At 50.8% G+C, this 25,018-nt stretch overlaps 1 protein-coding gene and 1 long non-coding RNA gene across 6 annotated transcripts in view; both read left to right on the top strand.

Moving 5' to 3' along the window:
- LOC114232163 (uncharacterized) overlaps positions 1–16,971 on the top strand; it is a 235,676-nt gene extending 218,705 nt beyond the window's left edge. For all 5 annotated transcript variants that reach the window (XR_008556382.1, XR_008556383.1, XR_008556381.1 and 2 more), the window contains exons 5-6: positions 14,779–14,920; positions 16,803–16,971. This is a non-coding gene — a long non-coding RNA (uncharacterized LOC114232163). The remainder of the gene's footprint in view (positions 1–14,778; positions 14,921–16,802) is intronic.
- A 2,418-nt stretch (positions 16,972–19,389) lies between these two features.
- On the top strand, positions 19,390–24,461 carry LOC114232160 (uncharacterized). The gene is made up of 3 exons (XM_028148138.2): positions 19,390–19,656; positions 21,860–22,294; positions 23,642–24,461. Exons 1-3 carry the CDS (start codon positions 19,645–19,647, stop codon positions 23,954–23,956), a joined length of 762 nt encoding a protein of 253 aa, XP_028003939.2. The 5' UTR covers positions 19,390–19,644; the 3' UTR covers positions 23,957–24,461.
- The last annotated feature ends 557 nt before the right edge of the window (positions 24,462–25,018 follow it).

Consider the following 25,018-nt stretch of genomic DNA (forward strand, 5'->3'; position numbering starts at 1 on the left):
TCTATTGACTTCCTTGGGCCAATTCCACAGCCTTTCAGTAGACACTGTGGAGGAACACAGAGGAACAAAGAGGAGGAGAGAGGACCTGAGGGCGGGGCCAGCCCTCATCCACTCCTCCCTGCCTCGGGCTCCATGAATTGATGCTTTGTTCTGAGGATATTACCTGCCTTAAACCAGATTATTCCCTGAAATCATTCTCAACTGAGGCCCACCAAAAGACCAGCTTCTTCCCCTGAACATGTGGAGGGACTCGAGTGGACTGTGCTCAGGCCTCCTAGCTCCCTGCGCCTGGGGCAGCCTGCCTATCCTCAAAGCATTCTGAACCCCACAGAGGGCCCATGAAGTGTGTGGCCTGTCCCCTCTGCCGGTCCCCACATCCCTCAGATGCCTCCACATCTCACTTGGCCTATAAATGCATAGACCATCCTCAGTGGCCCCCATTGAGGGAAGCCCCGGATTCTAGAACTTGCCCAGTGTTAGGTACCCCCAGCAAAACTTACCCAACCTGTGTTTCCCTCTCACCAAATCTTGCTGATCGGATGAAGTTATATTTTGGCTTTAATAAACTGTAATCACTCAGCAGTAACCTAACACTTTGCCATTTAAATGCAGTCCACAGACCAGTAGCATCTGATGGTTAAAGATGCAGAAGCTCGGGCCCCCTCAGAGCTTCTGAACCACAGTCTGTATGTAGCAAGATACCAGGTGATTCTAGTGCCCACTAAAGTCTGGGAAGCACTAACTTACTGTACATTTTGCTCTTTTCAACAGATAATTACTTTTAATGCAGGCCATCTCATGTTAATGATGCCAGTGGTTTGGCATTTGACTCTTTTCAAAGCTCTCACAGGAATAGGAATTTCTATGGTTGGCAGAGCAGCTAGACTGAGTTCTTGAAGGCACTGGGTTTCAGCCACAGCTCAACTCTGGCATTTGACTGCAGTTTAATTAGCTGAACAGATGAATAAAGGTAGCGTCCCCTGAGGGAGACAGGACAATGGGCATTATTTCCATTTTGCACGTGAAGAAACTAAGGCTCAAGTAAGTTGTGACTTGCTTTAGTAGTTCAGAAGTGTTGGCCTAAATTCCATCACTAGGCTTCTTGCCTCCCTTCTCTGAGTGACGGCAGGCTTTCTGATGCTTTTCACAGGGAGATTTGTGTGGCCGGCCTGTTGCCTATATGGAGTCTGATTGCAAATTCTAAAACAAGTCCGTTTGGAATGACTTTCCTGTGTTGGAGAGAAGGTCGAGGCGCTCTGTGCAGCTCACCTGAGCCTTCATACTGGAAAGCAGTCGCAGGCCTCTGTCCACAGGGCACCCGCTCTGAGCCGAGGCTGGTATGGGGGAGAATGGGAAACCAGGTCAGGAGCTAGGGGTGGGGGAGATGTGCACACCTGCTGCTCATTCCTCTGGCCCCTCCTGCACCGGGCAGAGGAAGCAGCTGAAGCCTAGGGCAGGAGCTCCAGTGAGGCTTATTGGGAACGGTTCCGGATGTGAAGCTTCAGTTGGAATCATTCACCCCCGCCCTTTCCCTGAAGACACTGGGCTCTGGCTGTCCACCTGGAGCTGGTTAGGTGTGGTCAAGTCCAGGAGCGCATTCTCAGGGGCGCATTCTCAGGGGCGCTCATAGGACCCCACGGTGAGGCGGACGGCAGAGTAAGTAATCAGGGGGAAGGGGGATCTGAGGTTGAAGCAGACTGCAGGAATGCGAGCCTCCTTGGGGAAGACGGTAAAGGATAAAGCACATGTGGGCTTTGTGGTTCCACAGATTCCTCCAGTGCCTGTCCTGGGCCTTAGGGAGGGATGCATGGGCCGGAAGGAGCTGGAGGGCAGATGTCTGTCTCTGTCATTTCCCACATGGCGGCTGTATCTTCTGCTTTCCTGCAGTCATTTTTGCTTATCCATCCACTATCTCTAGCTTGCAGTGAAGGCCAACCCCAATGGGGTGGGGCATCATCTTCACCTGGACCCTTCCTTCAGCTTAGGTGTCCTGGCTGCAAAGCACAGGGCAGAGGTAATGACACTCGTGATAGGACTCTTCTGAACACTTCACCTGCATTAAATCATTGATCTCTATCCCAACCCTGGGAGATAGGAAGGCTCTGCTATTCTCCCCATTTTACAGACGAAGCAAAAGGAACACAAAGTGGCCATGTGATTGCTCAAGGTCACACACCACCAAGTGGAAGTCCCTTGTAACCATCTCTTGGGGTTAGGGTGGGCAGCAAGGTTTGAAGAAAGGAGGGGTCCCCCTGGCCCCACACAGTGCAGTAAGAGGGTCTGTGCAAAGATGACATGCAGACACACTGCTCAGTGCTCTGGGCTCAGGCCTGGGTGTATGGGGTGATGACCCTGGAGAGATGGGGCCGGCTAAGAGTCTGAGCTTTACCCTGTAGACAGAGGGTGTCACTGAAGAGGAGTTAAAACCTGACCCACTGTTCAGAAAGGCAGGAGGTGGTATACTGGGGTCCTGACTAGAAATGCAAGAGACAGGAGGTCTGGAGACTCTGAGGAGGCTATTTAATAGGGCAGATGTGAGGAGGTGAGGGCTCAACTGGGGCAGAGATGGAGGCTGAGCAGATGAGCTACATCTGGAAGAAATAGCAGAGGAGCAATCAATAAAATGTGGCCTCGGATCCCTTGTTTACAATGTTCCTCTTCCAGACTGGGGTTTGCAGCCAGAGTGGGCACTGTTCTGATGGTCCCCTCTCTGTCTGAGCCATGACTCACTAGGACAGGGTGAAGCGGGTGAGGGTTGTGTTCAGGTTCCTAAAGTTTGGCCTAGTGCCTCCCCCCTCCCCACTGCTCTAGTCAGGGTGACACAGCTTTTCCTGAGAGCCCAATGAGGTGGTGGGGGTGGGCTTTGAGATGGCTCCCATTGGCTTTGGTAGCCTTTCCCCCCACTGCACCCCCCAAGCAGGTGCTGAGCCATCATCCCCCATGGGCTGTTAGAGACTTGTAGCTGCTGGGCGGGCTGCTACCCGGGAGGGAGGCTGTGGCTGGCCAGAGGTGACTTCACCTCTCAGGAGTCTCCGGAGCTCCAGGGAATGGATGAAAGTTTTGAACATGGGAGTGTTGGCATAACAGTGCGCTTGTAGGAAAAACAAATTTCTTAAATTACTAATCCATTCATTCTCTGCTAATGCCTCCTGAAAGAAAACGTCAACTTGGATAACACAGCCTTTTCTTTCTTAGAACCGACTGAACCCGTAATTAGGAAGTTGTGCCTCAGTAAGGCCATTGCCCAGGATTACAAAGCCCTAAGGCCCAGCTTGACCAGGGCGTGGCTTCCTGGTTCCAGTGCCTTTGCCATGTGGTTCAGTCCCAGTTCCCTTGGTTAGTATTTCCTGGCTTTTACTTGGAACAAGTAGATTCCTGTCAAGATTTACTCTTTAATTCCTGACACTAACCACTGTGCAAATTACTCAGAAGCACAGTTTCCAAGAGTCTGTTCCAAGGCTTTGTGATGGAGTAGCTTGGACCCCTTGTCACCTGGTGGTGTGTTTCCACCTTGAAAAAGAATTCTCACCCTAGCTGGCTTTGCTCAATGCTTCGAGCGTCGGCCTGTGCACCAAAGGGTTGTGGGTTCGATTCCTAGTCAAGGGCAACATTGCACCACGGTTTTACACAAAGTTATCTATCATTCAGGGAAACTGGGTAACAGCACATGGGATCTCTCTTAATATTTCTTACAACTGCATGCGAATCTACTAGTATAATTATCCCAAAATACAACAATTTTTAAAAATAGCTGGCATTGAGGATAGAAATTAAAATAAAGAGCCTTCATTTTCATTTTACAAATCTAGGATTGATATTTTTCCCTTTGGGCCTTTCAAATCCAGTCAAACTGACTTAAAAGACAGGGAATGAGCCACCTGTGTACCCGGGGCAGCAAGTGTGTGCTTGCCGCGCAGTGTCCTGGAGGAGTGGCTGGGGCTGCTGAGCAGGTCTGCAGGACAAGCGGAGGAATGGAGACCTGGCTCCCATCCCTCCTGTGGAGCCCCAAGGGAAAGGATGGGGAGTCAGCGGGATGGGAGAGGAGAGGACGCCCCTGCATTCCCCCTGGGGATGTGCCTTCAAAGGAGCAGCAGCGGGGCAGGAAGGGAAGGTGCTCAAGCTGATGCATGAAGAGGGACAGGCAGGGGCTGAGAGCAGAAGAACCTTCAGCCAGGGGAATGCAGGGACTTGCTCAGGAATGTGGCAGGGGGTGAGGGACGCAGAACCAGAGCCCCTGGGGATGGCCCTGCCCCCCACCTTCTCACATGGCACAGGCATACAGCAAGTCCTCAAAGTCCTTTTGTTCAACATTGTTTCCTATAAGGTTGATGAGATGCTGTAGGAACTTAGCCCTGTTTATATCCATTAGCCTGAAGTGGAAATAGTTTTGGTATAAGTCCTTTTGCTCAAAGTCACAGAACTTACTGACCTTAAGTGAGGACTTATACACCAACTTCTTCGGCACCAGCTCAGTTGGAGATCGGGAGTGGAGGCTCTGTCCAGCCAGGGCACAGTGTGGCTGCAATCCAGCTAGAAGGGCTTCCTTTGAACCAAGTTCTGAAGGGGCTCAGAGATCAGCTGGCTCAGTGGTCCCCCAAACACCATGTGTTTGTAAGCTGCATGTAATCAGTCCATTTCAGTCTTTTACTTGGCTGAGGTGGAAAAACGCAGTGGCCCCAAGTCACTCCAGGCCCTGCTCATTTAGCAGCTGAGCTCCTTTACGTGGGGTGGGGCGCTTTCCCCAGGTCATCCCACTCAGGGGTGATCCAGTTGACCCAGGCCCACCCCAGGCCTTATATAGGCCCCATTTCTTGCCCCCAGGTGAGCTGAGGACGGACGGCTGCCTGGACCCACGGGGGATCTGTGTTTCCCGTTTGTCCTGCTGTTGCCAGGGCCCAGCATGAAAGCCTTGTTGGTGGGGATGTGCTGGCTGGGCCTGGGCCCCTTGTGGAAGGGGGGTATGGGTTGTGGTGGGTGCCAGGCCCTTTGCTGGGCGCTTCACAGAACACACACACACACACACGCACACACACACACACACACGCACACGCACACAGTTTACAGGCTGCCCTCACTCCAATGTGGGTCCTCAGGCCGTGTGCACACTGAAACCCAGGTCTTTCCAGTTCCAGGGCCAAGCTCTACACAGCATGTCGTTGACTTAATCACATGTCACTCTGCAGGGCCTTTCACACCCCCCTCTCTCCTCTGATGTGGCCAGGGAGCACAAGGATGACACATCCAGAGACACCCAGACCTGACTTCATGTCCTGCCACCTCCCATGACCTGGGACCCTTGTGTGGCTGAGCACACCTTTCCAGAGGAGTAAGGTGGCTCTTCATGGGAATCAGTGGCCCCTGTGAGCCCAGTACTTGCTGCCGCTGGTGCTAAGTGCCAGTGGGTTCCTCAGAGTGGCTGATGCCCAGAGAAGGCTCCATGGCCCCTGCAGCAGCAGGTGTCTGTCCCCTGCACACCCCAGCCCCGGTACAATCCTGGTGGATCCTGGTCACTCAATTTTCCCCCACAATCCATTGCACAGAGAGGCCAGGGTGGGTCAAGAAGGAGAGAGGAACACCATCCAAGCTTAGAAACCACTGGACTCACAACAACAAACATGGGGAATGGAGCAGGGCAGTGAGAAGAGGGAGAAGACACTTGGGGTTCTCCTAGTGGGGGAAGGGGTGGACGTGGAGAATCCTCTGGCGGCAGTCAGGGAACCTGGGTCTGGCCCGGCCTCTGGCACTGACCTGCTGCATTGTCTTTGCATCCTTGGGCATGTGAGGGTGCAAATGCTGCTCGCAGGAAGGGTGCTTTGGGGCAGGTAGCAGAGGGGGACCTGGCTAGAGGGCTCTGAGCTCTCATCTCCATTTTTACCAGTGTCGTCCACTTCTGTCTGGTTAGACACTGGGACCCACCAAGGACTGTGGTGGAAAGGATTCACAGCTGGAGCAGGTTGGAGGCCCCAGCTAGATGGTCTGAGCACTGCATAGAGAAGGTCTCTGCTCTCCAGACCGAGCGTAAGAGCGGGAGGGAAGAGAGAAGGAGGGGTTCCTGCAGGAGGAAGAGACTGCTAGAGGGCTGTGGGTCGGGGGAAGGAGAAGGCAGGAAAGATCTGCGTGCCTGTGCAGGCTGCTGACAGCCTGCCTCACTGGCAGGATGAAGCCGAAGCTCCGGGAAGATTAACCTGGACCCAGCGCAAGGAGGATGGGGCTGTGATGCCCTGGAATTCCTCTTGGATTATTATAAGATGTGCTCTGGTGACAACATGGTGCTGAAAACCAGCAGAGAGGACACTCGGCCCAGGAACGCGGGGTTTCTCCAAGCCGCTGCTCTCCGGAGCAGCCTGAGCAGTCAGTCCCCAGGCTCTGGCCGCCACGCGGGGGTGGAACAGTATACTGCGGTTTGCCTTTGTTGTCAGCAATTTCAGAGGGCCCGGAGCAGCACAAAAGTTTAAAATCAGTCCCCTCTCCTTCTGAATCTGGGTACAGACTGGCTAACAGAACAGCCAGGGATCAGGAATCTGTTTTTCTCTTTTCTCTTCTGCATCTCTAACATTTTTTATTCATGTTCACGCTACTTGAAGAAAGCACTGTGTCAGTCTAACTGGGTCTGTCTGTTGGCCTATTCACCCAAAGTCCCATGTGACCTGCCCCCAGCTTCTCACGCTGTGAACAGCAGGTGGTGCCTCCTGGGCAGGTTGCCCTGCTGTCCCAGGGCCCGTGGCTGGGGGAGTGGGGAGAGGGGCGAGCACAGAAGGAGTTTTGCCTGCATTTTTACTTCCTTCCTCTTTCCAGGCATTTGGCTGCTCCTCCACATCTTTCTTTGTGGCACACCATCAGGAACATGGTGTGTGTTTGAATCACACTCCACCATTTACAAGGACATGTGGCCTTGGACCTCGGGGCCTCCAGCTAGTTTCTTGTTTTGTCAGACTCGGTTTCCTCTCCTGGGGGTGGATCACCATTTATAGACTCTGCCTGGAAGAGAACAAAGGAGAGGAGAGCCTGGGCCCCATCACAGCTGAGCTGCAGCCTGCCTGGGCCTCAGGGATGGAGGGACAAGGTTGGCGTTAGGGCATTCTTCAAGACCCCTGGCTGTCAGGACTGTGGCGGGGCCATTGCTGCTTTGGCTTCAAACATGAGTGATTATAACAGGCAACGACCTCTCTCCAGCTGGTGGCCCAGACAGAGCCAGAGCATGGGGACCTGATGTGTCTAAGTGACCACTTTGCTCCCTAGACAACATCTCCTCTCCCGAGAGGCCTGCTTGAGGAGGTGTCTTCTGGCCAAGGCAGTGGCCGGGCCCTGTGGCCTATGAGGGCTCAGGGTTTCCTGATTCACAAGGCTCCTTGCAAACATGTGTTTTTATGGTCTGACTCCCCCAAATTTCCCTTTGGCCGTCTGTCTCCTTAACCGCCCCCTTGTGCTGAAAACCTTGATGACAACACCCAGCAGTGTTTTTTCCTTTGGCTAGTCAATTTGCAGAGAGAGAGAGAGAGAGAGGAAGAGAGAGAGAGAGGGAGAGAGAGAAGTGGGGTACCAGGGACTTCTGAAGGACACACACCCTTGCAATCCTCCCTCTTTCTTTTTTACTTAAAAATGGCACAAACCCCAGTGTAACAACCAAAACAGAAATGTTGCTTTAATCACTCCTAAGCACATAATTCAAGCAAATCAGCTGTTTTTAATCTTCCCTCCCAGAGACTGTCACAGACATTTTTCTAAACAGCTGTAATCAGAACACAATTTTGTATCTTGTGTGTCCCTTTATTTCCTAGCCCTTGCCTCCGTTGAGGCATCTCTTTAATGGCTCACTCAACTGTGGCTTCTGGAAATGACTTACCATCCCCTTAAATGGCCATCACCACCTTACTTGTAAGAGCCCAGATTAGCTGGGAACACATCTAGGTCATTTCTCTCATTTCTCCGCGTTGTTGAACTCGAGGAATACCCGGCACTAAGGTGCTTCCCTGGGAAGGCATGTTACTTTTCCAAGACTGGAGCTCTGCTCCTTGCCTCGGGCGTGAGCAAACGCCTTCATTTTCCAAAGACGCTCAGCTGGACCCCTTGCACACACACTGTCATCTATCAGATCACAGCCAGAGTTCATTCCTTTCCTGGCTTTTTGCAATGCGAATTCATCTTCGACTTCTCCTCCTTCCCCTCGTCCTCCTCCATCATCGTTGTCTTCGTCATCATCCTCTTGCTAAGTGCTGTCATGTAGTATTTACCCCGAGCTGCACTGTATTTCCTTGTACCATTGTTTTGCCTAGTCTCATCCGTTACTATTGTTCTCCAGTTACAGAGGAAGAAAGTGAGGCCCCGGATGCTGAAGTGGCTTCTTGGAAGTCTCATAGCTCTCAAGTGCCAGAGGCAGGTTGTCTGTCTTGTCCAGCCCCACACCCGTGGAAGCCCCCTCTCGGGTGGGTGAGCCTTTGCACCATGTGGCTCCTCGTGAGGTCCCTTCCTGCGGAGCAGAGTTTAGTGTAAGGCTCCCGAGGTGGGCTGCCGGGCCCAAGAGCCTTGCTGCCTTGGTCAGTTTGGGCTGCCATAACAAAACACCACACCCTGGGTGGCTTAAGAAACAGACTTTTTGTTTCTCTGGAGGCTAAAAGCCCAAGATCAAGGTGTGAGTAGATGGGTGCTTGCTGAGGGCCTGCTGTGCCGTAATCTCACATGGTGGAGGGAGAAGGGAAGTCTCTGGGGTCTCTTTTCTAATGGCATGAACCCCGTCCATGAGGGCTCCACCCTAATGATCTAATCCCCTCCCACAGGCCCCACCTCCAAATGCCATCACATGGGGCATTGGGTGTCAACATATGAATTTGGGGAACACAGATATTCAGTCCATAGCGGTTACCAAGCACACACACTCTCTACCCCACCCCACAGGCACCTGGCAGTGGAAGAGTGCCTGCCTCAGCTGGGAGCCGAGAGGCCATGCGTCCTATACAGAGATCTGGCCCAGAGATGACACAGCCTCATCCAGGGTCACAGAGTGAGCCATTGGCACAGCCAGGCTAGACTGGGTCTCTTGACTTGTGACCAGGCTCTGTCCTTCTCACTGGGAAGTACTAGTAATTTTAACAGATCACCATTGGAAATTGAAGGGGAGGTTTAGAATTATCCAACTGTCCTGTTCTTAGAAAATGCTGGTGATGCCCGAGCCGGTTTGGCTCAGTGGATAGAGTGTCTGCCTGTGGACTGAAGGGTCCTGGGTTCAATCCCAGTCAAGGACACATGCCCAGTTGCTGGCTTGATCCCCAGTAAGGGGTGTGGAGGAGGCAGCTAATCAATGATTCTCTCTCATCATTGATGTTTCTCTCTCTCTCCCTCCCTCTCTCTTTCTCTCTGAAATTAATAAAATTACATTTTTTTTAAATGCTGGTGTTGTCACATAGACAGCACTGGACAGGAGCAGGAGAGAAGACAGTGACTAGCTCGTGGTGGAGAAGGGAGCCAACAGCGCAGACTTGGACATGTGGGACACAGTGCTGGGGCCCTGAGCCCGGCCTCAGCCTGCTGACTTGACTTGTCAGAGGCACTGCAAAGGCTCCTCCCAAAGGGATTTCCCAAAAGGTGGGGGCTGTCCCTTTCAGTCTCCCATAGGCAACAAAACCCCCTGAGAGGGGCCACAGCCTTCTTGGGCAGAACTAAAGCTGCTACAGGAAGAGATAGCGTGGCTCACTGATTCTCTCAACAGACACCTATTCTAGGTCAGGTCATGGGGATAACGGAATGAAACAGACAAGCTTCCTCTCTTTATGGAAACTTCACTTTGGTGAGGATAATAAACCAGTACGAAAGAGAGAAATTGAGAGGTTGTAGGGACTTGAGTAGAGATGGGGCCAGGAACAGTCCTTCTGAGGAAGAGGCAGAGATGCTGAGACCTAGGAATCTGTCCAGGTCTGAAAGGCAGAGCACTCAGGCAGGGCGGACAGCAAGTGCAAAGGCCCTGGGGTAGGAAACAACTGGGTGAGTTGCAGGAAGAGAAAGGCGGCCAGTGGGAACAGACTTTATTTTAGGTTCAGCATTAGTGCTGCTTAGAGCAAAGAGAGTCCACTGGAATTCCTGGTCCGCATCACTCCAACAGCTTGCCTCCTCACCATCAAGACATCCACCTGGGCTGTGTTCCTCCTTTGCCTCTGTAAGCCAGGCACCTGCATTTGCATGGTACAGGGAGCAGCACCTGGCTGCTGCTCTAGCAGAAACAGTAGCTTCTACATGCAGTGCTCCTTCCAAACTCCTCTCAGTACCCTCACTCTGATGCATTGTTTACATTTCTGATGGCTTCGTCCTCATTGGAGGCAGTTAACAGATCAAAACAGCATTTCTTGGACCTTGTAATCAGTTGTGTTATGTTTACCTTTTGGTTACTAGGCAGACTGCTAGGTTTTGCAAAAAACCTGCCTGTTGTTATTTAATTGGAGAAAGCTGCTCTCATTAAGGACTGTTATAAACAGCCCTTAGTTCCCCTGAAGACAGCCTTGAAACAGCCACGCCTACTCATTTGCTGGTTGCTGATGGACACTAACTGGCTCCCAGATCTCACCTGGAAAGAGACAGTGTCAGTGTTTCATCCCGCCTGTGGGCAGGGGTGATCCAGGTGAGCACTTTGCTGAGGCCTGCTGCCGGGAGGGTGGTGCCTGGCCTGCCCTGCCCAGTGGCTCAGAGCTGACCAAGTGAGTCCTCATCCGTCTCACCTCCTTGCCTTTCCTTAAGGGCTGCCAGCAGGGCAGGGTGAGGGAGTGTCCTCGGGGGCTCACAGGGGACTGTCAGGACATTGGAGAATCTCCATGGCCCTTACTCTTGCCACTTAGGTGCCACCTCAATCGTGAGGCTCTCCCTGGCATACACAACATGTCCCATCTGGGTCCCCTGTGGGATGGGAGGCCTTAATGGAGCCCAGAGCAGCACAGCACACAGGCCCATTTCTGCCATTTTCTGTGGACAGTTCCATCTCTGTCCTTTTTATTCTAATTAAACTTTTTGAGATCATTGTAGATTCACATGCAGTTGTAAGAAATAACATAGACAGATCCCACACACCATTACCCAGCTTTCTCCAAAGGTAATGTTTTGCAGAACTTGAGTACAACATCGCAACTAGGATATTGACCTTGACAGTCAAAATGTAGACATTTCCATCACCATAGGATCCCTCCTGCTGTCCCAGACAGCCACACCACCACTCTCTTGCTTCACCCCTCTGATCATTCTGTAACCACGAAACTCTTCTCCAATTCTATAATTTTGTCATTTCAAGAATGTTATATACGGTAGATTGACTCATATAGAATGCAACTCTTCGGGACTGGCTCTTTCCACTCAACCTCATTCTCCGGAGAGTCATCAGGCTGTTGTGTGGATCAATAGTTCCTTTTTACTTTGGGTAGTGGTCTATGGTGTGGATGTACCACTGTCTGTTTAACCTTTCGCCCATCGAAGGCTGCTGGTTGTTTCCAGTTTGGAGCTACTATGAAGAAGACTGCTCTATATGTTCACGTACAGATTTTGGTGTGAACATCGTGTCTTCATTTTTGTAGGAGAAATGCCTAGGAATGCCATCCTGCGCTCTATGGTAGTGGCATGCTCCGCAATCTAAGGAACTGTTTTCCTGTCTTACATTCGCACCAGCAATGTGTGAGCGATCCAGTGCCTGTGCATCCTCCCAGCACTGGTGTGGTCACTATTTTTCATGTTAGCCATTCTGATAGGTGAGTGGTGACATCTCATTGGGATTCTAATTTACACTTCCTAATGGCTGATGATGTTGGACATAATCCCATGTGCTCTATTGCTCACCTGCATATCCTGTTCGGTGAAATGTCTTCTTGTCTTCAGTCCGTTTTCGAATTGGGCTGGTTGGTTTGTTTTTGGGGTGGTGTTTTTGTTGTTTTTTTTTTTTGGTATTGTCTGGTTTTGCAGGTTATTTACATAGTCTAGCTACTCGTTCTTTGTCAGATAGGTGATCTGTAAATATTTCCTCCCATTCTGCAGCTTATTTTTCATCCTCTTAGAAAAAGCTTTCTTTTTAATGAACTCCAGTTTATCAAGGTTTCCTTTTAGGAATTGTGCTTTTGATGTTGTGTCTAAGAACTCTTTCTTGGCCCTAAAGGTTTTCTCCTGTTTCTTTTATAAATGTTTTATAGATTTACATTTTACGTTTAAATTGGTAACTGAGTCAGTTTTCACATAAGGTGTGAGACTTAGGTCAAGGTTCACATCTTTGTTTTTTTGCCCACAGATGTCCAATTGTTTCAGCACCATTTGTTGAAAAGACTCTCTTCCCTCTTATTAATTTGTGTTTGCACTTTTGTCAAAACTCAGTTGAACATATTTGTGTGGGTCTATTTCAGGGTCCTTTCTTCTGTTTCATTGACTATGTGTGTCGCTACCAATACCACACAATCTTGACTGCTGTGAGTACATTGTAAATCTTAAATCAGGTAGAATGATTCTTCCCAATTTACTCTTTTAAAAAAATTATTTTAGCTATTCTGCGTCTTTTGTCTTTCCGTATAAATTTTAGAATAATCTTGCCTATATCTACAAAATATCTTGCTGGGATTTTGATAGGAATTTTGGATTATTTTTTTAATATAACTTTTCTATAGCTAGCATATATTTCATATATTACTTTTAATAGGTTGAAAATTTTAAAAAGAACAAAAAGAAAACTGAGAATGTCTGCACGTCTACCATAGTATGTGTCATGTATAGACTGTTTCATAACAGCTGTCTTTCACTTAATATTGTGACTTTTTTCCACTTTCCTATGTTAAAATTTTAAACTATTTCATAATATTTACTTGTGTGGATACAGCATTATTTATTTGCTGGATATTTACTTTTTTAAAAATTTTTATTTACTTTTCCTTGTTATAAACATCTTAGAGCCACATCTCTGTAAATAGCTTCAATTACTTCCTTAGGAAAAACTTCTATGAGTAAAAGAACTGGTATCTTCTTGATTGTTGTGTTTTCCTGACCTCAGATGGAGATCCAGTTCCTTAACTGAAGCCATTTGGTTATTAGCTCAAAAGAGGACTGAGCACCCACCCAGTTTCTGCCTCTGGCTTCCTACCAGCCGGGCTCCGTCCCCTGGGCATTTCCCCACCCCCAGGACGGGGCTTGGATGGAAGAGCAGAGGCAGGAGAGATCCAGTTCTCCACACTCTCTGTTCTGCACCTCGTCTTCGAGGCTCCCTGCAGTTCAGAACTTTCACCCTATTCCACCCCCAGGTGTAGAACAGATGGGAAATGATGCTGTGTCTTCCTCTGAGACCATCCCACACCCCTCCATTTGCCTAGTGATGCTCTGTTCTTCCTTTTTGGAAGAAGATACTGGGGAACATGGGCCCTTCCTGGCATCATTGTCACTTAAAAGCCTCTCTCCCCCTCCCTGACTGGCATGTGACTATTTAAAGAAAATTCTTTAAAGTCTTCAAAGAGTAATAGGATAGTTTCTGAGATGCTGGTTAAATTTCTTGAATATGTTTGAGGGATTTACATTTTCAAAGAGAGAATGTTTTCTGTTTGATGTTGAGAAAAGATGATTTTTTTTCTTTCCTGTGAATTTAAATAATCTGCTTGACTTTCTAGTGGAAAAACCACAGTGTTCTTAGATTCTGGATGTGGCATTTGTTAGAATCCTCAGTGATTGACTGAGGAAAATGTGTATATAAATGATTCTGAAATGTTTTTAAACCAACGGCCATCTGTAAGTTGTCAGCTTTTTAAAAAATGGCATCTTCTGTGAATAGGGAAACTTCATTTATTTGAAGGAAATAGTCACACAAAAATGTCAGTTTTGAATGATCTTTAATAATGACCCCAAGAGTACGTTCCAGAAGAAATGGAATTAGTCTGCCCCCTTGTGGATAACTAGGAAAGTACCTATCTCCCCCACTAAAAGTTACATGTAAGGGTTCTGAGGGAACTAACTGTAGGGTATATATTTCCTTCTCATTTAAAAATAATAGTAAGTACATTTTATGTAAAATTTATGTTAAAGTAAGAGGATATATCTGTAATACCTGATTGGCTTTATGACTGGTATTTTTAAGTAGAGAACACAAAAATAAGTACAAGAGGTTATATATATACATATATAAACTTTTAGGGTTTCCTGTCCTGTGTCCCCAGAGCAACAATCTTCATGTCCCTGAATATGTCCTGTAAACTGAGAGGTTCAGGGTCCACCAAGAGGTTGTGGGTGAGGAGCTTGGGGACTCCCAGGAAAGGTAACAATAATCGGCACTGTCATTTGGGGGCAGGCTGCTATATTCCAGGCACTGTTGTGACCCTTTATGACTGCTCTGTAAATGAATTCTCACAACAAGTTTGTGCTGATTTCATCTCATTTTATAGCTGAGGAATCTGAGGCTCAGAGAGGCTGAGTAGCTTCCTCAGTCACACAGCTGGCAAGTGGCAGAGCTGGGACATAAAGGAAGGTCTGCCTGGCCCCAAAGCCTCAGTGCACCCAGAGGGCTGGAGACACACACCCCATGAGGGGGGCAGGGACTCGAAGCAGGCGGCCTTGTTCCTGCCCCGGAGATCACAGCCATTTGCTCTGTAACTCAGTCTGAGAAGGGGGGCAGAAGAGGTCCCGAGCACCTGTTATAAGCTGAATTGTGTCCCCCAAATTCACATTAGAGCACTAACCCTTAGTACCTCAGAATTAATCCTATTTGGAGATAAGGCTTTTAAAGCAGTAATTAAGGTAAGATTAGGCTATTAGGATGGGCACTAATCTAATCTGACGGTGTCCTTATAGCAGACACGCGCAGAGGTCAGTCATGTGAAGACCGAGGGGGAAGACAGCCATCTATAAGCCAAGGAGAGAAGCCTCAAAAGAAACCAGCCCTGCTGACACCTGACCTCAGACTTCCGGCTCTCGGACTGAGGAAATAAACGTGGTGTGTGAGCCCCCAGTCTGTGGTATTGTATGCTGCAGCCCAGCAGACTAGGACAGCACTTGTGGCCACCGGGAGGTTTCTTGGGGGAAGACTGCTGGCTGGCTGGCTTGGTGGGAGAGGGGCTACCGTCTGAGAGAAGGCACAGAGGGGGGTGTGCTGGGTGTGTTAGGTTGCATAGCAAGTCCAAGTCCAGGGCACCCAGGGGAAGCTGGCTTTCAGCAATGGAGAGAGGCAGATGGATTGGGAAAGACCTAGAATGCCAGACTCAAGCAAGAGGGAGCAACCAAAGGTTTTGAGCAAGGAAGTGACAAGATAAAATCAGAATTTAGAAAGAGAGCCCAGGCAGCAGGTTGGGTTGGCGGGGGAGCCGTCTGAAGGTCAGGGTCAGCTGAAAGAGGCAGTCCAGGATCAGAGTGATAAGGGCCAGAATGAGAGTGGCTGGGGGACAGGGTCCCAAGTGGATCCCCGAGAAGGAATAGTTCATCAGTGACATGGAGGGCCTATGTGAGGGATCAAAATGGCATCCTCTAACAGGCAAGAGATGTCAGGATCAGAGTGGGGGGCTCAGAGCTCTAAGACCCCCCAGTAACACTGTCCGTGACTGTAACTGGTATTTGTAAAAGCATGTCTTTGATTTGCCAGCATGAAAAGCAGACAGCACTTTTAAGTGTATCATTTGCCTGACACTGCAGACTTCTTATCTGAATTGGCAGCGGGTGGGTGAGCAGCTTCTGGTGGCCTGGCAGAAGGGCAAGTTCAACACATCATCAGTCCTTTAAGGAAGAATCCCCGGGTGGTGTTACATGCTGAACACCTGCAGAGCCCTCGGCATGCTCCTGCTCTGAGGAGATTTAGAATCAGAATTGATTGGAGCTTTCCCTGGAAAACCATGGAAAGTGAGAAAAGGGAAGGAGGGCGACACTGGGAGCACGTGGGAGAGTGAGGAAGGGTCTACCTCTGGGTGGACCTGAGCGGGTATCTCATGGCTCGTGCCCCAAGGCACCAGGCACCGCTTCTCCCAGAGAGTTGCTTCCTGTGATAAGTGTGTCACTCAGAAACGCAAAGGGCCGTCTTGACCACCAGAGGCACACATGTAGTGGAGGTTTGTCCAACAAAGGAAACCAAGTTGGCTGCCGGGAGAGAATCTTCCTGTAGTTGAGTTCCAGGTTTTAGTCCGACTTCCCTCTGCACCCTGGGTGTTGTCCCCGCTGTTCCTGCGGCTGCCTTTTCGAGGGGCATTGTCCCTCAGACCTGGAGGTCTGAGCCCTCCTGCCTCCTACAGGCAGCCTTCCCTGACCACTCCAGCCTTCAAGAATCTCTGCTTTCTCCAACTGGATTCGGCAGTGCAGGGAGCACGTGCCCCGGAGGTCCGGGACAGCCTGAGTTCTGAAGCTCCTGCCCTCACTGTCCTCACTGGCTTCTGCCAGGACAGGCGGATGGTCCCCGTTGCAGAGATGAGGGGTGAGGCATGGGTGGGCCTGCTGTCCCCACTCATCTAGACAGTGGTCTCTCCTCTTGCACAGCAGGGACTAAAGCACAGGATCAGGGACCTGAGACAGGACCCTTAGCCACACTGACCTCATCTCCAGAATGGAGCTCCGAATCCCTGCCCCCGCCTATTGTGAGGGTACATTTAAAGGGTCCTGGTGCTGAGTCCTGGCTCCACATTCTGCAATCCTGGACAAGTCAGGCCCCACCTCTGGGCCTACTCATACCCACTGGTCCATGGTGTGAGGAGCCAGTGAGGATTGGGTAGAGCCATGGAAGGCCCATGCCTCGAGCCAGGGGACAGGGACACAGGGGGAGAGGTTCTGCCTGGCAAATACTTGAGCTCCAGCTTGAGTAAGCTCCGCTGACAGGTGAATGGGTGCATTTTCTCCAGGGCGCTATGCTGGATCTCGGAGGGCTCACTAGGAAACCCCGGAACCTGGACTTGCGCAGCAGCTTGGGGAGATGGCTCCCTGAAAGTCACCTGAAACTTCTCGCAGGTAAAGAAGACCATCCGCCCGACAGAAAGGCCTGAGGGGCTGGCTTTAGCTTCTATTAGTGAGGACAAGGGCAGCGTCTAACACCTGCTGTGGACTGAAGACAGCAAGTTGTGGTGAAGGGTTCCCTTTACATAAAATTCAGTGTAAAATTCACCTACATCCACAGATATACAACCACAGAGGCCAGCCGGGAACCATGTCACCAAACCAGCGTCCTGTATGGTCTGACTGTATCTGATTACACCTTGTGATAGGTATTTACATAGACTCATCTTTTACTGAAAAAGAAATCTACTTTTTACCCTTGTCCCAAGCAAAAATATCTATAAAAGCATGGCTTTGATGTGGTAATTATATTTTTTCTAATATACATTCTATTAAATATATTTGCTGTTAAAATGAAAACTGTTCACCTGTGTATCACCTAAACTCATTTTTCTTTTTTTTAAAAAGATATATTTTTATTGATTTCAGAGAGGAAGGAAGAAGGAGAGAGAGATAGGAACATCAATGAGAGAGAATAATTGATTGGCTGCCTCCCGCACACACCCTACTGGGGATCGAACCCACAAGTTGGGCATGTGCCCTGATGGGGAATCAACCGTGACCTCCTGGTTCAAACATCAACACTCAACCACTGAGCCACACTGGCTGGGTTAAAACCATTATTCAATGGCAAAGTAATTAAGTACTTCAGCTTCAGAGGCTAACTGTGTAAATTTGAATTGCAGCTCTGCTATTTTACTCCTGGCCATTTATTCCTCAATGAATTCTTAACCTCTTTATTAAGCCTCACTATAGTAAAACCTCAATATAACAGTAATTCAGGCGAGGGGGTGTCCATTAAAGCCAAAAGTCCATTATGTAATAAAGTAGGTTTTCCAAATACACATGTTTAAAAATTGACAAATTAGTTAACGTGTTTTTACTAGTTTGTGTAATTAAAATTAAGTATGTATGAAAAGTTTAATTTCACAGAAAATTTTCTATATGTATTACAGTAATTTTAAATTTATATTCAGTAGGTTTAGTAAATGTGTGTATTCACCAGTCATTGTCAGTAAACAAATGCACACGGGTGGATGGGATGTGGCTTAGTGCACGTGGGAACATTGACAGCACATGTTAAAACTGCTGCAGAAAGTCACACCACGTGACAACAGAACCAATCACCCCATGTGCTGGGGTAGGATCGAGAGTTAATCATTCACCAAACATTGTTTATGAGCATTGACTCTTGGATTTAAGTATGTAGACCAGTGATGGGCAACCTTTTGAGCTTCGTGTGTCAAACTTCGCCAAAAAACTGAGCATAACTCGGGTAGTGTGTCACTTTGAGGAAAAAAACATTATTTCGCAAATGTTTCATCCTCAGGAGCATCAAATGTTTCATCCTCGGCATGCGGCCGCCTTAGCGACCGCGTGTCATCAGAAATGGCTACGTGTGTCAGTGCTGACACGCGTGTCATAGGTTCGCCATCACTGATGTAGACTATAGCTGTAGCTATGTAATATTTATTTATGTCAACAAAATTACTACAATGTTTTTCCAACATATTGCCTATCTGCTAAAACTTGTTAAAAATAACAGTGAATTAATAACAAAAAAAAAACCTGTTAATTTAATTATAAGCAAATCTTGGTTAAAAGCATTTTAAAATTAACAGGGTGTTAATTTTCACATATGATATATGGACCAGACATTTTGTCCGTTAATTCCGAAGTCCGTTAAATTGAGGTCCACAAAATCCAGGGTTTACTGTACCTCCTCTTTACTTGGGGCTAATAACCTGGAGTCTAAAGATGGACTATGGGCCTCGCCTCCGGCTGCCCGAGACCTGAGGCTCACTCTCCCACCTGCACGCTGGCAGGACAGTGGTGCCCTTCCCAACCTGAAGTCTGCAGCGAGGACTGCGTGTGGCGTTTTTGGAGGTTACATCCTCCTGAGCAGGAGCGCCAGGCCTGGGAGAGACGCAGCAGTGGTGGAGAAAGCCGGCGTTCGGCATAACCAGTCCTCCCGTGACTGTCCCACTTCGGGCTCAGGAGTGCCTGGGCAAAACCACAGGAGAGGCCCTCACACTGAGTGACAAGAACAGAGACGAGCCCCGAGGAAACTGAGGCACCAGGTAAGGAGCTCAGGGTAGCAGAAGGACCCGTGGAGGCCCCCCCCCCTCGCCTTCCCAGGAGGCCCTGAGGCACTCTGCTGGTCTCCGGGTGCAGGTCTCCGGGGAGCCCACTGGCCCGTCAGGGAGAACTTGATCTGGTTCCAGAGACGTCTGCCTTCCCTTTGTCTCCAAGAGTCTCTGGGGGAGACCTGGATTAGGATGAATGAAGAGGCAGGTGATGATCACAGATATACTGGGTGCTTGGGCAGGGGCCTCCATGGGAACGGAGCCATCTGGCTTTCCTGCCCAACACCAGGTTTTGTGACTTCATGCTGGAATCTTCTCTGACTGGCTGAGCAGGAGAGAAGGCCAGGAGGGTGGGGCTTGGGGAGAGGCCTGGTCTTTTCAGCCGGAGTTAGATTAGGCTGGATCATGACGCCTCAGGGCAACCGCTGACTCCAGAGCCGACCTGGAGGCCGTGTCTCAGGGGCAGCATGAGTGGCATCGAGCGTCTGGGGAGTTGGTGGAGGCATTCCATCCAGGACTCGCTGGTGAAGTCCCAGGCGGGGAAGACTGAGGTGTAAGGGAGCCACTGGCCCACCCCGGGGGCCGCCCTGGGCCAGCACCACTGATGGCAGGAAGGGTAAGGCCTAGCTGTGCCCAGCCCACGTAGGGGACAGCAATCACGGCAATGGGTCTCTCCCCACAAGCTGCCCACAGGTGGGGCAGGGAGAGCCCTGCCATTCTCTCCTTGTGCTGGATCCCATCAGCCACATGGCCAGCCAACCAGCCTGTGTGGTCCTAAGGCTGCAGTAACAAGGCCCCACAAAGGGGGTGTTAGCACAGATTCATTCTTACAGATCTGCAGGCCAGCAGCCCCAAACCAGGTGTGGCAGGGCTGCTCCTTGGAGCTCAGAGGGAGACTGCTCCTGGCCTCGCTCCCCACCTGTGGTGGCGGCTGGCAGTCCTCGGAGGTTCTTGGCTTGAGGCAACATCACTCTGATTTCTGCCTCCATTGTCACATAACATCGTCCCTGTGTCTTCTTCCAGATTTCACGGGTCTTGTAAGCACACACAGTCACTGGATTTAAAGTCCACCCAAACCCGGTCTGACCTCATCTGAACTTGATTACATCTGCAAAGACCCTGTTTCCAAATCACATCACACACACAGGTACCAGGGGTCAGGACTTTGATAATCTATGGAGGACACAGTTCGGCCCACAATACCATGTAAATCACAGTGAAAAGAGCACAGGCTTTGGAACAGGGCAGACATGGGCTCAAACCCTAGCGCTGCCATCAGCCTGGCCTGTGTCCTCACTACAGCAAAGCGGGAAAGGCATGTCTGTCCTCAGAGGCCGCCTAAGGGAGACCTTAAGGGGATTGGCAGACACTCAGCAAGTTGGCCTGAGCTGGGCCCTGGGACTCAGGTACGGGGCCTGGTCCCTGCTCTCTAGGAGCTTGCAGCCCGTTGGACTGCAGGTTAGACATACCGCAGGTCAGGATTTAAGATTGGGACTGAGGTGACCTCGAATTAGGACAAGCATGGATCACATGTGGCGGGGGAGGGCACTTACGGTCCAGAGGCCCCCGCAGGGATCAAGAAGCTGGCAAAGTCTTTGCCAGACCACAATAGCAACTGTCCACCATGTGTACCAGGGGTTCTGGGTCTGAGTCCACCATGTGTACCAGGGGTTCTGGGTCTGGCCGGACAGGCAAAGATGGAGAATGCACTGGCTTTTCTACAGCCAGTGTTCTGGGCCTCTGTGTCCCCACTGGGCCTGGGAAGTACTTCCTTATTTCCATCCCTTTCTCCCCGCAAGACACAGCCTCTCCCTCCTATCAACATTGAGTCTGGCAAAGACTTTGCTCCTGGCCTCCTCCCCTCCCTCCCACCTTTCTTTCAATATTTGGTATCTACTGCATGCCAGGGCTGTTTTAGGCCCTGAGGATACAGGAGATAGACAGACTTGGCCTTGGTGGAATTTATAACTGGGGGGATAAGAGACACTAATCAATCATGCCTATGAATGTTTCATAGGGGAGGAATGGCTGCTGTGGGTGAGGGTGGTGGGCGTCAATAATACATTGTGATGGAGCTACACTAAGGAAGTGACCTTGAGCCAAGAGCTGAAGGAGTTGTCATAAAGGGAAAAGGAGAGAGAAGAGATTTCAGGGAGGAGCATCAGCATGTGCAAAGGCCCTGTGTTGGGAGTCCACTTGGCATGTTGAAGGACTGAGAGAAGGTCTGTGTGGCCAGACCAAACGGAGTGAAAGGAATGGTCCCCAACTGGTGGCCCGTGAGGTCTGAAAGGTTGGCGACTGCTGGAATAGGAGATGGGCTGAGAATCAGCAGATTAGACCAATCATTTGTTGGAAAACTATCAACTGAGTGCCTACGACGAGCCAGAAGCACCAGACAGACAAGACCACTGCATACACGCATTGTGAAGGCCACAGACCGAGAACATTTCGGTGTGGGAGGAAGTGAAGGGTCAAGTGATCTGCAGTCACAGGGTGGAGGGCGGGGACTGGGAAGGCTCCTCTGAGCTGAGAGTGGGAGAGCAGATTGGGCACAGGCGTTAAGACAGGACCAGCGTGGTGTGACTGAGGACCAGTAAGAAGGCCAGCGTGTCCAGAGTGGAGCAAGCAGGGGGAGAGGATGTAAGAGGAGGTTGCAGGTGCCAGCAGGCTCATGGGTAACCTAACCCTGGCTGGAAACCATTGGCTGGGTTTTAAAGGAGAGCCACACAAAGGTTTGCACTTGGGAAGACCCCTCTGGCCTTCAGGGTCTCTGGAGAAGTTGGGGTACAGTAACAGATGGAGTGCCTTTCTTTTCCCAGACGTCCCAGGAGAGCTTCGAGGACGAGCCCAGAGACTCGTCCTCTCAGAACTTCCTGGAGGAGGAGGACTCAGGGCCCCCGCCTCAGCAACTGCAGGCCACCAGCTCAACGGGCAGCGAGTCCATCAGCAACTCTGGCCCCTCCCATGGGCCCCTGGTGAACTTGGAGTACCTGCCCTTCTTCCGCACCTATGAGCAGCTCCTGACTGAGGAGTTGGCCCTGCAGCCAGAGGTTGGGAGTGACCAAGGAGGAGCTGAGAGTCCCAGGGAGGTGCCATCCTGGGAGGACTCCGAACCACCTGGTGGGCTCTTCCCTTACTACCGCTCCAAGGAGGAGAATTTTCCCAGACTTTCTTATAGGGCCTCCCAAGACCCGCCCACCAGAAGGGAGGCGCAGGCTGGCTGCTTCCACAGGACAGTCATCAGCGGGAGCTCTGTGAGTAAGGCCCCGTGAGAAGCCACAGAAGGGTGTGGGGAGCAGCCCTGGGCCCCGGCCTCCTTCAGACCTCTGTCCCAGGGCCCCAGGCCCCAGTAGGCCAGGCCTGTGCCCCACCCCCAGGGTCTGCTGGGGCTCCTGGAGCAGCATGTCCTTGGTTAAGACAGGGGCTGGAGCCGAGACCGGTTTGGCTCAGTGGATAGAACGTCGGCCTGCGGACTCAAGGGTCCCGGGTTCGATTCCAGTCAAGGGCATGTACCTTGGTTGCGGGCACATCCCCGGTGTGGGGTGTGCAGGAGGCAGCTGATCGATGTTTCTCTCTCATCGATGTTTCTGACTCTCTATCCCTCTTTCTTCCTCTCTGTAAAAAATCAATAAAATATATTTAAAAAAAAAAAAGACAGGGGCTGGAGACAGACTACCTCACTCAGTCCCAGTTCGGCCACTTGATAGTACAGTGGCCTGAGGAATGTGTTTAAGCCTTGTGAGTCTCAGTTTCCTTATCAAATGAAGATAAAGTAGTAGCCAGTCACAGAGCCACTGTGCAAATTACATATAATAACGTGACTATGACACCAGGCTTAGCTTGGTGCTCCCCTACAGAAACATCTGTGTAGTCCTTATGACTTGCTAGGCACCCAAATACTTCATATGTATCACCTCACTTATCCCAATAACAGTCTGATGAGATAATTCTGATTATTATTCCCATTTTATGGATGAGAAAAGTGAGTCTAAAAGAAGCTAGGTGAGCCGAGACCGGTTTGGCTCAGTGGATAGAGCGTCGGCCTGTGGACTGAAAGGTCCTGGGTTCGATTCCGGTCAAGGGCATGTACCTTGGTTGCGGGCACATCCCCAGTGGGGGGTGTGCAGAAGGCAGCTGATCGATGTTTCTCTCTCATCGATGTTTCTAACTCTCTATCCCTCTCCCTTCCTCTCTGTAAAAAAATCAATAAAATATATGTTTTTTAAAAAATAAATAAATTAAAAAAATAAATAAATAAATAAAAGAAGCTAGGTGACTTGGCCAAGGGCACAGTTGCTACCAAGAACAAACCTGAGATTTGACCCAAAACCCATGCCCTGTTACTAATGGCCACCTCCAGCACCATGAAGCTGGGCACTGTGCCCATGACTGCAAAGATGGAGGGGGCAGGATGAGGGGCTCTACTCCCAGACACACCCCTTCTAGCTAGGAGCCCTGGAGGGGGGAGTGATGCCGAGGAGTATCTCCCAGTGTGGGATGGGCCCTTCCCCTACCGCCATTGTGGGGGTGCAGGCACAGGCCAGTCCTGGGTCTGGACTGAACCTGGGAGCCTGGCTAACCACCTTGTCTCCTCTGACCAGGCTGCCTCGGCAGGCCTGGACCTGGTCTCTGGCTCCTCACCCATCTGCTGCACCATCCTGCTGGTCTCCGCAGGGCACTCCCATGACAACAGCCTGGACAACACTTTGTCAAGTGGCCACACCCTACGTGACTCAGGATTCGTGCCTTACTACAGAACCCCCGAGGAGAAGCTGCACACCAGCCCGGGGCCTGCTGCCTCTCTGCGGGCGGCCAAGAGATCACAGGGGAGGAGCCCAGGCCTGGAGCAGCCACACCGTAAGGACCCGAAGCCGGCAGCAGCCAGAGTCGGGCCCCCAGCCCCTGCTGATCAATGAGGGCCAAGGTGGCCTGGGAGAAGGCTCCCAGAGCCCAGTTGCCCTGGGACCAGAGCCTTCCGGCCTTTACTCCCCTGCCTCAGTGCCCACAACCTGTCCCCTCTCAGCCCACGGAGTTGGGCAGGCAAGGACACCCTGGGCCGCCTGCGGTGTGGCTCCATGCTGATGTTCGGCTCAGCAGGCCTGGGGTTTGCCTTTCTCCTCAAGGAACAGAAGGAAGCAGCTCAGCTGTGCCTATGATCAGCCACACCCCCCAGGAAGGGACCCCAACACCAGGGGCTGCTCCCACCTGGCTCTCCTAGCTGGAAAACCTGCCCAGTGAGACATAGGGAGCAGCAGCCCCCAAAGAGGCTCCACAAGGGGATTCTGCTGGGCCCGGCACTCACACCTTTCCATCGGTCTTGCTGTAGCCTACCCAACCCAGGCAGAGGGAGCAGGGCCCACTGGACAACTAAGGGATGCAGAGACCAGAGGCAGGTTTTGTAAATAAATCATTTCACTCCAAGGGTTGGAGTTGGTGCACTAATTCGATGCTTTGGAGTAATGCTTGCAGCTTCCATTCACTGAGCATTTGCTATGTACCAGGCACCTTACGGAGACAATCTCCATAATCCTTAGGGGGAGATCCTGGTGTCACCTCTGTTCTACAGATGAAGAAACAGGCCTAGAGAGGTTGGTAGTGTGCCTGAGCTCACACAGTGAGCTGGGATTCGTGCCCAGCTCTGTCTGCTCTCAGGCCTGAATGCCTCGGCCCTCTCAGTGAGTCTTCACACACAAGGGAAGGGCCAGCTGCTGCCCCCGGGCTGGCCTGGACCCAGCCCACCCTGCTTTTCCTATTGCCCCCTGCCTTCCCTCCCCAGGCTCCCTGCTGCCTGGAGCAGCAGGCTGAGGACAGTGGCGGGGCAGTCTGCCGAGCCCTGCCTTCTTGGGCTCTGTGGACGTGTTTCCTGGTGCCCCAGCCTGACCCCCCAGCTGCAGGCTCACCCCACATCAAAGCAGACAGCCCTGCGGCTGAAGTGCGTGGGACAATGACCGCGTGTGCTCATCTGCCCCCGAATATGT

This window comes from Eptesicus fuscus, chromosome 6, assembly GCF_027574615.1.
Source record: "Eptesicus fuscus isolate TK198812 chromosome 6, DD_ASM_mEF_20220401, whole genome shotgun sequence".
In the NCBI taxonomy this organism is placed as follows: domain Eukaryota; kingdom Metazoa; phylum Chordata; class Mammalia; order Chiroptera; family Vespertilionidae; genus Eptesicus; species Eptesicus fuscus.

Bases quoted from the DNA above. Each gene is read 5' to 3' on its own strand.
- LOC114232160 (XM_028148138.2), top strand. The intron at 22,295-23,641 runs GTGAGTAAGGCC...TCCTCTGACCAG, and splicing joins CAGTCATCAGCGGGAGCTCT to GCTGCCTCGGCAGGCCTGGA.